The sequence below is a fragment of the Rhinopithecus roxellana genome, chromosome 16, assembly GCF_007565055.1.
Source record: "Rhinopithecus roxellana isolate Shanxi Qingling chromosome 16, ASM756505v1, whole genome shotgun sequence".
Classification (NCBI taxonomy): domain Eukaryota; kingdom Metazoa; phylum Chordata; class Mammalia; order Primates; family Cercopithecidae; genus Rhinopithecus; species Rhinopithecus roxellana.
Window position 1 is genome coordinate 72,911,373 of NC_044564.1, and position 12,850 is coordinate 72,924,222.

At 36.4% G+C, this 12,850-nt stretch overlaps 1 protein-coding gene across 6 annotated transcripts in view; it reads right to left on the minus strand.

Moving 5' to 3' along the window:
• Positions 1-7,331: 7,331 nt before the first annotated feature.
• Positions 7,332-12,850, minus strand: part of HACD4 (3-hydroxyacyl-CoA dehydratase 4) — a 30,344-nt gene continuing 24,825 nt past the window's right edge. For all 6 annotated transcript variants that reach the window (XM_030919674.1, XM_030919668.1, XM_030919671.1 and 3 more), the window contains 2 exons: positions 11,743-11,868; positions 7,332-10,842 (listed from right to left, as the gene is read on the minus strand). In XM_030919674.1, the coding sequence (XP_030775534.1) occupies positions 10,760-10,842; positions 11,743-11,868 (209 nt within the window). In that variant the 3' untranslated portion in view covers positions 7,332-10,759. The remainder of the gene's footprint in view (positions 10,843-11,742; positions 11,869-12,850) is intronic.

The window sequence follows — 12,850 nt, forward strand, 5'->3', positions numbered from 1 at the left end:
GTGGGGAATTCTAACTGTCCAGGCCTGGGTAATATGTCCACTCCTAAGTCTCTGGATAGAGAGGGGCCAAGGCAGACCCGCCCAAACCACCTGAACTGGGGTTCCTCCAGAATAAAGATGATGGGGTGCTGGACTGGCAAAAAAATGACAGATATCTCCCCTAAAGATCAATTTTTTCAGTAAGTACAAATCTCTGTCTTAATCAGGGTGAGTAGTGGACTAACGTAAATGAAGGTTTGTGACAGTATTCTCAAGGGCTGCATTTTATTCAATGGCTTGAGACTCAACCAGCATTTAAATTTTGGTCTGTTTGCTAATTACTCTTCTCACAGCCAGTATCAGGGTTCTGTGTTTAGCCAATCATATAAACGTACTGATGCATATATGGGATCATTGGAAGAAAAATTATGCCACTGAAATAATGTACCTTTGTGTCTGTCATGCCATAGCACAGTGCCTGGTGCTGCTCAACCACCATGGAGCTTCTAGCATTCCCCTGTGGCCTGTACCTTCATATTGTCACCAATGTACTTGTCACTTAGGTTTAAAATAGCTTTACTAGTTTTGTTTTCCAAATATATTACTTCCTTAGAGGTTAAGCTAGGAGGAAAATGAATTTGAAGGAAGCCAAGAAGATAGAAAATTTACTCTAGAAACCAGCTTCCCTCTCCTTCCCATCCATATATACTTGCTTATATTTCCTACTGATGAGAAGTTGAAATTCATCTAACATTCACTGCTAGGTGTCAGAAAACAGTTATAGAATATACACAAAAGGAAATGAGAAAGGTATTTAAATGCTTCACTACAAAAAAATAAGCACAATAGATGACAGTCATGCAGGAAATAAGGGACAAAACCTATAAAGCAGATAGAAAACAAATATCAGAATGACAGAACAGTTGAGCTTTCAGTTGTATTATATTATTTAACTCTTGCAACAGTATCACAATGAGGCATTTTCTATTTTAAAATGGTGCAAACACAACTAGTAAGTGGCAGAGAACCCAATGCTCTTTCTATGCACCAGGCTCATCAGCTTCCCCTTTAAGATGAAAACTCCCACAGAGGGAAACCTTATTCGTCCTTAATGTAGATTGCTATAATCAAATAAAGAAACAACTCTGCCTCATATCGGTAGACCTCTGGAATTGAGAAGTTTAGGTCTGTAGTGTAAATGAGTAGGTCTTCATGGGTCGAAGGACTTCAGATTCCTGGGCCAGCTTGCAACGTGAATGGCAAACAGGAGCAGTGAAGAGGAAGTGAGCACTGAAGAACGACTCTCTATTTTTTGAGTCAGCAGCCAGAGACTGCCAATGCCCAAGTAAAGGGGTGAAGAATCAGCCTAGTCTTCTAACCCCAAACTGCCCTTTTCAGTTCAGCCCAGTTTCTTCTCATTCAAACCTTTCCCTGCTCCTGCCCTTGACAAGGAAACAGAAGAGTACAAAAGGGAGGAAATAAGATGTTTATTCTTTTTTCTGCAGCTCCTTCTTTTTATTTTGAGCAGCCTTGAGTATAAGATTTGTAGTATTTTCTTATTCATGGGAACTGCTAAAGATTCTAAATTCAAAACTCCAAAGGTTCTTGCATCTAAACATTCTAAGATATAGATCACCAGAATAATAAGACCTTTTCTCTTGATATCTGTATGACCTCAGGTGAGAATTAAATTATTCCCTTAGGATTTTTCAGTTTATTCTCCAGAAACCAGAAGTCCCTGCATTTTTAGGCCAGATGTTCCTAACTTTACGGAAAGTTTCCTTACAAGTCATCTTCTGTTAGTTTTTAAAAACATAAGTGGCCAAGACAAATAGCATGCTGAGATGTACTAACAAATTAATGTGTGGGGTTTGAGCCCTGATAGGTTTCTCAGAAATATCTAAACACTCTGACTCTTGATTTGAAAAGTATACATTTGGAACAGATGTTGGGATCCATGCAAGTGCCTAAAATCCTCTTTGTGTTTTATTTGTAATGTAATGGCTCCATGGTAACCAAAAGGCTTTTAATAATCTTTTTTGAAGTTAATTGTGAGACATTAATGTCTCCAAAATGATTTTAACCAGAGATAGTGGTACTGTAATTATATAAGGAGTCAGATTTAAGGATTCAGTTACTATCTTGAAGTAACTTAGTAACGTTGAAAGCAAGCAGCAGTTTTAGAGGTTTAGCAAACACTTTAGTAAATTGCTGTTTTAGAAGAGAAATCAGATCATTTGGTAAAGAGATGGGGCCTTCATTAAAGCCCGAGGGTAGGTCCCTGTTTGGTCAGTTTGTATTTCTGACCCAACCAGCCTATTCATAGGAACCACTTCAAATGGAACTATGGGACAGAGTGTGGCTGGAACCATTCACATTCTTCATCACTCTTGTGGAAAGACACCCAACAGCATCATCTTCGTTTATGAATGTGTGTCATCACGGCTGTGGTCCTGGATGAGGTAACATGCTTTTATATTTTCTGGGGGAAATACTTTACTGTGATCCTGGAAACTCTAAAATCTCATCTTAAATGTATGATATATATATATAGTATTTATGAAGTTGTGAGTTATGTATTTAATCTGTTAATCTTCATAAATACTAAAAACTTTAAAACTACAACTTAGCTCATCTGATTCTTGTCAAACATAGGGAGCTTGTAAGATCATTTCCACCTAAATTATTAAATACGAAACTGAATAAAAATGATTATTCCCTGAGGTTTGGTTTTATTTTTTGGATAAAATGATCTACCTCACAAAGTAGCTGTGAGGGTTAAAATAAATAATACAAAAATATGGTTTATAAATTATAAAATGTTATTGAAATGTTATCACTTTTGTGTTTCACTGCAAATAAATAGCTGTAATGCTTGAACACATTCTTGACATATATGGGGACTTGGGAAGACAATGGAAGTTTATTAAGAAATTGTTCTTAACAATCAAAACATTCTAGAAGTAGCATGTTAAGATACTTATATAAGTTGAAAGAAAAACAAAACCAAAACTTATGTGTCTTCTAAGTATAAGGCACCCTTTGAGATACAATTGAAATTCATTACCCAATTAAGCTGATAGATTTCTTGAAATATATTTCTAGATGCAGGGGTGGTTTTCTTTAAAGAGAGAGTTGCACACACAATTATAGGCATCTATTATGTGCCACTATACAAGTTTCTGGGGTACAATCTGAACAAAATTTGTTATCCCTGCTCTCATGGAACTTACGGTCAGAGAATATAAATCACCAAACCGTCATGAAGTAAGAACAGAACATGTTATAAATGCCCTACTTCTGCAAAGCCCTTTATAATTTGCAAAAGTTTAATTTACCATATGTCATTTAGTCTTCATAATAACTTTAAGCAGTTAAGGAAACAAACTCAAAGAGTCATTCAGTTAGTAAATACTGGAGCTTGATCTCAAATCAAACCTAGTGCTCTTAATTCCAGACCACATTATCTTTCACAAGACCCCATCACTCAGCTGAATACCATGAAGTAACAGTGGACACCTACATTTATGTGATGAAGTAAGGCATGTTTTTACTAATTGACTTTCATATGGAATTAACTAACCTTATTTTAGATGAGATTTAAAACTCCAGCTACCCTTAGCAAAAACTAGTTAGTAATTCTTATTTGGCATGTTAAAAAACATGTTCAGAACTACTGTTTAAGGATTTTTAAAGCCATAAAAATTCATCTCTGTTGTGAAAACATTGGTGGCTTTTATATAAGTAGTTCTTATTAGCAGTTTTCTTTTTTTTTTTTTTTTTTTTTTTTTTTTTTTTTTTTTTTTTTTTTTTGAGGCAGAGTCTCACTCTGTCGCCCGGGCTAGAGTGCAGTGGCCGGATCTCAGCTCACTGCAAGCTCCGCCTCCCGGGTTTACGCCATTCTCCTGCCTCAGCCTCCCGAGTAGCTGGGACTACAGGCGCCCGCCACTTCGCCCGGCTAGTTTTTGTATTTTTTAGTAGAGACGGGGTTTCACCGTGTTAGCCAGGATGGTCTCGATCTCCTGACCTCGTGATCCGCCCGTCTCGGCCTCCCAAAGTGCTGGGATTACAGGCTTGAGCCACCGCGCCCGGCCTAGCAGTTTTCTTTCTGTTCAAAGCTGAAATAATTTAGACTCAAAAGCAGTGGTTTTCAAACTTTTCTCTGCATGAGGCTCATTTGAGGAGTCTATCAAAAGTTAGGATCCTGAGCTTATTCCCAGAGCTTCTGCTTCAACTATCTTTAGTGGAGACCTGGAATCTGCATTCTAAATAGGTGACCTTGTTAATTGTGGCTATTGCTCCCTGAACGTACAATCTGAACACTACCCTGGCGAAACATGTCATGTCAACATTAGCATATAACTCAGACCGAGAAGAATATTAAAATTATCTGAACCAATGGGAAACATTACAATTATTACAAAGCAATGATAAATGAGTAGAAGATAGATACTGGGTAAAGGAAGATAATTTTTAGCATATTTTAAACTTAATTTTAAATCACTTTAACACTTAAGTATCATAAAATGTTTTCTCCATATATAAACTTAAATAATTGTAAGATTCTTTCTTTGGGGAAATATTTTGGACATTGAGATTATATCTATTTGTACTTCTGAAACAAATACGGATTCTCACATTTGACAACTTGCTCAAGGCGGGCAAAGTAAGGAATAGTTTAAAAAAAGAAAAACATTAACTTAGGGACCTTAGTGAGATGTAGTTACCATATTATTAGATTGAAATGTTTAGTTTTTAGCAAAAAAAAAAAAAAAAAAAAAAAAAAAAAAAAAAAAAAAAAAAAAAAAAAAAACAAGGCATGAAAATAAACAGGAAAGTATGCCCCTTTCAAATGAAAACAAAACAAAAACTATATCTGAAAAAGACTTGATGGTGGATCCACTAAAGGCTGTACAACAACTGCCTTAAGGATGTTTTTTAAAGAACCAAAGAGCATGTGGAAAAAGTCAAAAAAAAAAAAAAAAAAAAACAATGGATGAACAAAATGGTAGTATCAATACAGAGAACATCTAAGACGATACAAAAAAGAAATTCAGGAGCTGGAAAGTAAGATAACTGAAATGAAAAACTCACTAGAGGTATTCAAAGGCAGATTTGAGCAGCAGAAAAATCAGTATACATGTAAATAGGACAATGGAAATTATTAGAGTCTGAGCAACAGAAAAACAATTGGAAAAAAGTGAACAGCGTATAAGGATCTGTGGGATCCATCAAGCAGACCAACGTACACATTGTGAGGATCCCAGAAGGAAAAGAGAGAAAGAAAGGGGCAGAGAGAATATTTGAAGAACAGCCAGATAATGACCAACAAACTCCAAGCAGAATGAATTCAAAGAGATCCACACAACTATCAAAAGACAAAGACAGAATCTTTAAAATAGCATGAAAAAATCAATTCATCACATATAAGTGTGATGATTATCAGATTTCTCATCAGAAACTTTGGAGGCCAGAATGCAGTGAGCTCATCTATTCAAAGTGTTAGGAAAAAAATATATCATCAACCACATTTCCTGTATTTGGCAAAACTGTTCTTCAGACATGAGAAAGAAATTAAGACATCCCCAGATAAACAAAAGCTAATAGAGTATGCTACCACTAGACCTGCCCCTGCTAGAAATGCTAATAGGGTTCCTGCAGGCTGAAATGGAAAGACACTAAACAAAAACTCAAAGCCACATGAAGAAATAAAGATCTCAGTAAAGAAAAATACATGGGCAATTGGAAAATCTACTACTTTTTGTTTTCTACATAGAGACTGTTGCATTTTTAAAAATTGATTTTGGACACACAGTGTATATAATTTTGTGAAACTTAAAGGAGTGATTGACAGATATAAAGAACAAAATTTTTGTATATTTTTGAAGTTCAGCTGGCATAAGTCCAAATTACCTTCAGAATATTAAATGTCACCCTATGGTAACCACAAAGAAAACAGCTACAGAATATACACAAAAGAACTGAGAAAGATACTTAAATGCTTCACTATAAAAAAGTAAACTACACACAAAAGATGACAGTAATGCAGGAAATGAGGGACAAAAAAGCTAAGCTATGTAGAAAATGGCAAAATGACAAGAGTAATTTCCTCCTTATCAGTCAGCCTCAAAAAGGAAGAAAATTCTGACATATACAAAATGGATGAAACTTGAGGACATTATGCTAAGTGAAATAATCCAATTACAAAAGACAGATACTGTATGATTACATTTATATGAGGTACTTAGAGCAATCAAAATCATAGAGACAAAAAGTAGGTGGTTGCCAGGGACAGGGCAGATGGGAGAATAGGGAGCCATTGCTTAATAAGTATAGGATTTAAGTTTTGCAAGGTTAAAAAAAGTTCTGGAGATGGATAGTGGTGATGGTTGCACAATATAAATTACTTAATACTACTGAACTGCACACTTAAAAATGATTAAGATGCGGTATTTTATATTTTACAACAAAAAAATTCAGAAAAAAGTTGTCTTAGATATGCTTTCAAAATATCTAATGGTTCCTATTTCATCTATGTTACTTAAATTTGAGAAAGTAAGCCTTTGTCTACACTGTAGAAAATGAAATAGGAATTTGGTGAACATACGGTTAAGACAGATAGTCAAAGAAATCAACTTTGCGATCTTGGTAACATCCAATTAACCAGATAGTTACTGTCTTGACTTCACTATGTCTGGGTTTCTTAACCTGGGGAACATGTACTTAAGTGGAAAAAGAAATTACATCTTTATTTTCACTAACTGATAATGAAATTTAGTATTCCTTTCCATTATGAATATAGGCAACCAACCACAGTAGTATTGTGTCGTCGCCAAAGGAAATGGCAGATCTTTTTATGTTACAATTGTTGCAGATATCTCAAATTACTGTCAATCCTCATTTCTGTTTTAAAATAATTATAAATTCACTTGTTTCTTTTGGTTTTCAATTTTAAGAAGTTTTTAAGGTAATCTGGTTTAAAAAAAATTAAAGCATTACTTAATAAAGAAATTTTAATTTATTATAATGACCCAGTAACATGTAGTTTCTCTAATTTTCTCTTCATTTTAGTGATTGATTGTACATGTACTTCAGCAGTGTAAGTAGCCATCTTTATTGGGAGTGACTAAGATTAACCACCTAAAATTTGCAAAGCGTTTCTGTTCTCCTTGCACACTAAAGCTTTTAGTAACTTTTCTAAAATTTAGAAGATAACTATAAAAGCAGGAAAAAAATGTAGCTTTTTAAAGGGATAATTTTTTAAAATCCAAATATATTTATAAATATTTCAAGCAGCCTAATACTCAATTGTTTATTTCCAAATGTTTTCTTTAGTGGAAATAAGTGACCCATTTTTAAAATTACATTTTTATTAATACATTCTCACATCACAATATTTTTAATACCTTTTTACGTAGTTACTAGATAAGATCTTTATAATTCTTTACCAAAAATTGAGTGATACATCAATGATACAGCAATGACTATCAGTTATTCACATTTTTTTTAGATCTTCAAAGAATTTTTCAAAACTGTGAGAACATATGACTTACATTACAGTAACTAGCAATAATTCAGTAATAATCCAAAACATTAATTTTCCTTTTTAAAAAGTACTATATTTTTATACCTTTTATCTTCCTGTAATGTATGTGTGTGTCGTGATTTTTAAAATTAAAAAGAATACAGAATGGGGCATCATTTGTGTATTTGCTAAAGGTTTACTATTTTCATCAGGGTCTTCTCTTTTGAGATAGAGTATCACTCTGTCACCCAGGCTGAAGTGCAGTGGCTCAATCTCTGCTCACTGCAACCTGCACCTCCCAGGCTCAAGTGATCTCATGCCCCCAGCCTCCCGTGTAGCTGGGATTACAGGCATGTGTCACCATGCCTGGCTAATTTTTGTATTTTTAGTAGAGATGGGGTTTCACCATGTTGGCCAGACTGGTCTTGAACTCCTGACCTCAAGTGATCTGCCCACCTCAGCCTCTCAAAGTGCTAGGATTACAGGTGTGAGCCACCATGCCTGGCCAGGGTCTTCTTTTAAGGCATCAAACCCCAAATAACTTAAAAGATGTTAATGAATACATGACATTAATGAATACTCTATCAGAGCACTAGGGACTGAATCCTGGTGTCCCCCATTAAATTCACATATTAAAGATCTAATCTCCAGCGTGATGGCATTTGAAGCTGGAACCTTCATAAATGGGATTAGTATCTTTACAATAAGAAACAAGGGAGAGATGGTTTCTCCCTCCACCATGTGAGCATATAGCAAAAAGGCATCCATCTGCAAACCATGAAGAGGAATCAGCTAGCACCTTGGAACCTCATCAGGAACTTAATTGTCTAGCACCTTTATCTTGGACTTCCCTGCCTCGAGAACTGTGAGAAATATATTTGTTGTCTAAGCTACCCAGTTTATGGTAGTTTGTTATAGCAGCCAAGCTGACTAAGACAGCAATTAGTACCAAGAAGTACGGTGCTGCTATAACCAATACATAAAGATGTGGAAGCAGCATTGACGTTAGGTAACAGAAGCTGGAAGAGTTTTGAGGGACTAGAGTACCTGGAAGAGTACCGGAAGAGTTTTGAGGTACTAGAGTACCTGGAAGAGTACCGGAAGAGTTTTGAGGCACTAGTTTTTTTGCTAGAAAAGGTCAATATTGCCATGGAGGGATTGATAGAGGTGATTTTGGTGAGGGCTCAAAGACAAGAAGGTGGGAGAGAAAGCCTCCATCTTCATAGAGAACATGTAAATCGCTACGAATAAAATGTTGGTAGACATATGGACAATAAAGGCCATTCTGATGAAGTCTCAAATGAAAATGAGGAACCTGTTATGGGAAACTGGAAGAAAGGTGATCTTTGTTATAATACGCCAAAGAACTTGGATGATTGTGTTCATGTTCTAGTGTTCTGTGGAAAGTAAAATTGTGAGCCATGAAATTAGATATTAAACTGAAGAGATCTCCAACCAGTGTTGAACCAGTGCCTCAGTTTATCTTGACTGCTTAAAGTAAAATGTGACAAAAAATGAAGACAGACTTGTTAACCAAAACGGAACCAGAACTTAAAGATTTGGGAAATTATCAGTTTGTCTGCATTACAAAAAGGTAAGAAAACATGTTTGGTAGAGAACACTAAGGGTGTAGCAGACCAGTCATCCAATTAGATTTGTGTGGGTGTGAACCACAGGCCTAATCAGCCACCCTAGCAGGAACACTGCCAGTTTGTATTGAAAGGAATGGAGATGGGACAGAATGAAGGAAGACTGTTGGACCTCTTGGATTTGGGACCATAGAGCTATTCAGCTGTAAATGTACACTATTCTTCAAGAAAAGGAGAGACTGACCTCAAACGGTGATTCAGAGAACATCAGGGGTACCTTCTCAGTTTCAAAAGGGGCAGTCATTGCCTTGGTTTCAATAGGCCTGACAGCTTCTGCCTGGTGATATGGGGGTCATCCTCCTCCAACATAGTCCTGGGGGCAATACCTCTGCCTCACTGGGTCTTGAAGCCAGAGTATCAGGCCAAAGAGGATTATTCCTAAGCCTAAGATCTCATGGTGTTTGCCTTGCTAGGTTTTGGACTTGTTGGGGACCCATTACAACTTCCTTTTTTCCTGTTTCTTGCTTTGCGTGTCCCATCATTGTATTTTGGAAGCACATAACTTGTTTCATTTCACAGGTTCACAGCTGGAAAGGAATTTTGCCTCAGGATGAACTGTACCTTGAATCTCACATCTGATTTAGATGAGACTTTGGACTTTAGCATTAAGGCAGGAATGAGTTAAGACTTTTAAGGCTGTTGAGATGGAATTTATGTATTTTGCATGTGAGGAGGACATGAATTTTGTAGGGCCAGGTACAGAATGCTATGGACTGAATCTTTGTGTTCCCCCAAAATTCATGTGTTAAGCCCTAACCTCCAATATGATGGTATTTGGAGGTGGAGCCATTGGGAGGTAATTAGGTCATGAGGGTAGAGCTCTCATGAATAGGATTAGTGCCATTATAAGAGACACAAGAGAGTTGATCTCTCTGTCTCATGTGAGGACACAGAAGGACATCTACCTGCAAACTGGGAAGAGGGCCCTCACCAGGAACTGCATTAGCTGGTGCCTTGATCCTGAGTGGAATTGCCAGCCTCCAGAACTGTGAGAAGCATTGCTGTTGTTTAAGCCATTTGGTTTATGGTGTTCTACTTATAGCAACCTGAGCTAAGACATAGGGCTTGGAAAGATACTTAATTTTCTAAACATATCTAATGTTTAGGGTGAGTATTGAATTATTAGCTCTGAAGACAGAAATCTATCTATAAAATGTTATTCTAGGCAACTGTGGAATATATTTTCCACCCCTCCCCTCCTACAAATCTATTTGGGAACTCGGAAGTGAAAAAGAATACATGTAATTTAGGTTATCAAGTTTGGTTTCTTAATTTAATTGAATCTATTGCAGTTAATCTCCTATTTCTCATTAAACTTACAGGAAAATAATCAGACTACATACAATGTAAGTGTAACTTGTATAAAATCCAAACGAAGCAGGAATTTTGGTGAAGCAGGGTATGGAGAATATATATGTCTTAAAAATACAATGTGTGAAAAACATAGCCTGTTATGTCTACAGTTTTGGGGGTATGTGCAATCATTTCATGTAATGGATTTTTATCAAACATAAGGTATTTTTCCTCCAGAATACTTCCTGTGTTGTATTTACTGCAGTTGAATCCACAGCCTGTCTTTTCTCATGTCACACTGGAATGCCGTACTTCACATTTTCTTTTTTTTAATGGGAAAGATTCCAAGGATGTCTCTTCTTTCTGAGTACAGATGACTGTAGGTAAAATACATACCTAATGTGGAGAAAGAAGTTGCAAAAGTAAGTAACGTTAACTATTTCTCTGGAAGGAACATTGAGTTTAAAATACAGAGTGCTGTATTTTAAATCCAGGGAGAAGACACTTGCAAGGGAGATGTGAGAAGGAATGCTTAAAGAAGTGTCTGGATTTTATGCAGAAAGAAAGGTAAATAAAACTCTTCTATCCTACTTTTTTTAATGCAAGGAATTCTCTTCCTTTCTTTAGCACAGCTCTCTCCACCTCCCTCTAAAGTTTGACATTTTTGTCTTTTCTCTGTATGTGTTGTTCTTATGTTTGATATCTGTTACCTTCTAGAGATAATCATTATTTTGGGGATTTGTGAAGGTTAGAGCTGGGAAAACAAAAATTTAATAGTGAAAGTTTTTTCCCCAATTTCCTGGAAAATGATTAGGTTTAATGATCAAATTTATTCAAGGGTAAGTTTTTGTTCCATACATTTTTCTTGAGTCTCTAACACCGACTTCCATTTGCCTGATAGGAAGTGCTAGCTTGAAAAGCCAAACAAACAAGAAACAAAATGGATATAAATGGGAAAATCAGAAATGGCCAGTTCTTCTTAGTTTGACGTCTAGGTTTTGTTTGTAGATACCTGTGCACATGGTCCAAACTTCTATATCTCATACATAATGCAGCTATGTTTTCTGATAGTAAAATTGTTCTTATTTGTACAGTGAAAGGGAAATATATGATCCCATGATGCCCAGCAAAAAGCATTATAATCTCCAGGGGCTTCACTAACAAGATCTAGTTCATCATGTCAGGCTTCCTCTTTGGTCTCTCCCATGTTTACCAACCTGTATATTAAGGTAGATGGCAAGCACTAACCAAAAAGCACAGGAAAAATGCAAAAACAAGACCAAAAAAGTCACTTACCTATAAAGAGCATCATGAGATATATTTTCAGCACATATGGGAAATAGATGGATAAGTCAAAGGGCAGCTTGGTGGAATAAGTGCCAAATGATTCAAAATAAGGCAGCGATTGATAGATGGCAAATGCTGTTAAAAAAGAAAAGCATCATGAAGGTTTTCCTCCTTAAGTTGTTACAGGGATGTGTATATATGTCTTCAGAGTTGTAGGATATGTTGAATTTGATAATGACAGTTTTGTAATAGTTGCTGAATCTTTTTGCTAAACCTAGTTTAATACAGAAATCTGAGAAATGATTAAGTTGGCAAGGTGCTTACAGTAGTATGACTTGTTGAATGTTTGTCCATGGTATGCTTTATTGTGCCTACAGAGGAAGAATTTACAATGTTTTTAAAAATGTTATCTCGGCCGGGCGCGGTGGCTCAAGCCTGTAATCCCAGCGCTTTGGGAGGCCGAGACGGGCGGATCACGAGGTCAGAAGATCGAGACCATCCTGGCTAACATGGTGAAACCCCGTCTCTACTAAAAAATACAAAAAACTAGCCGGGTGAGGTGGCGGGCGCCTGTAGTCCCAGCTACTCGGGAGGCTGAGGCAGGAGAATGGCGTAAACCCGGGAGGCGGAGCTTGCAGTGAGCTGAGATTCGGCCACTGCACTCCAGCCCGGGCGACAGAGCGAGACTCCGTCTCAAAAAAAAAAAAAAAAAAAAAAAAAAAAAAAAAAAAAAATGTTATCTCAAAATACATTTGTCCACCTAGCCACAAATAGGGGTGATAGACAGATGAACTTGGAAAATGGTGCATATATTTTCCTCTTAAGAGTTTCACAACACGTATTAACATAGTAGAGATTGTGAGAAATTCTGCAATAAAAAAAAAATACCACCTAACCTTTCCTCAATCTAACTGGCCTTAGAATATCTGATTCTTCCTCCTTAACCACCAGTTGTACTTAATAAGTATTTTGAAGAACTCTATGAGAAATGCTGGCCTAAATTATTTTGAGGGAGGGAGCTGGTATCAGGTAAAAAATGATGAAAGTTCGGTAACATTGTATCCCATGTATAAATATTTTTGGTAACATTTCATGGAATGAAATGGTAATATGCTAA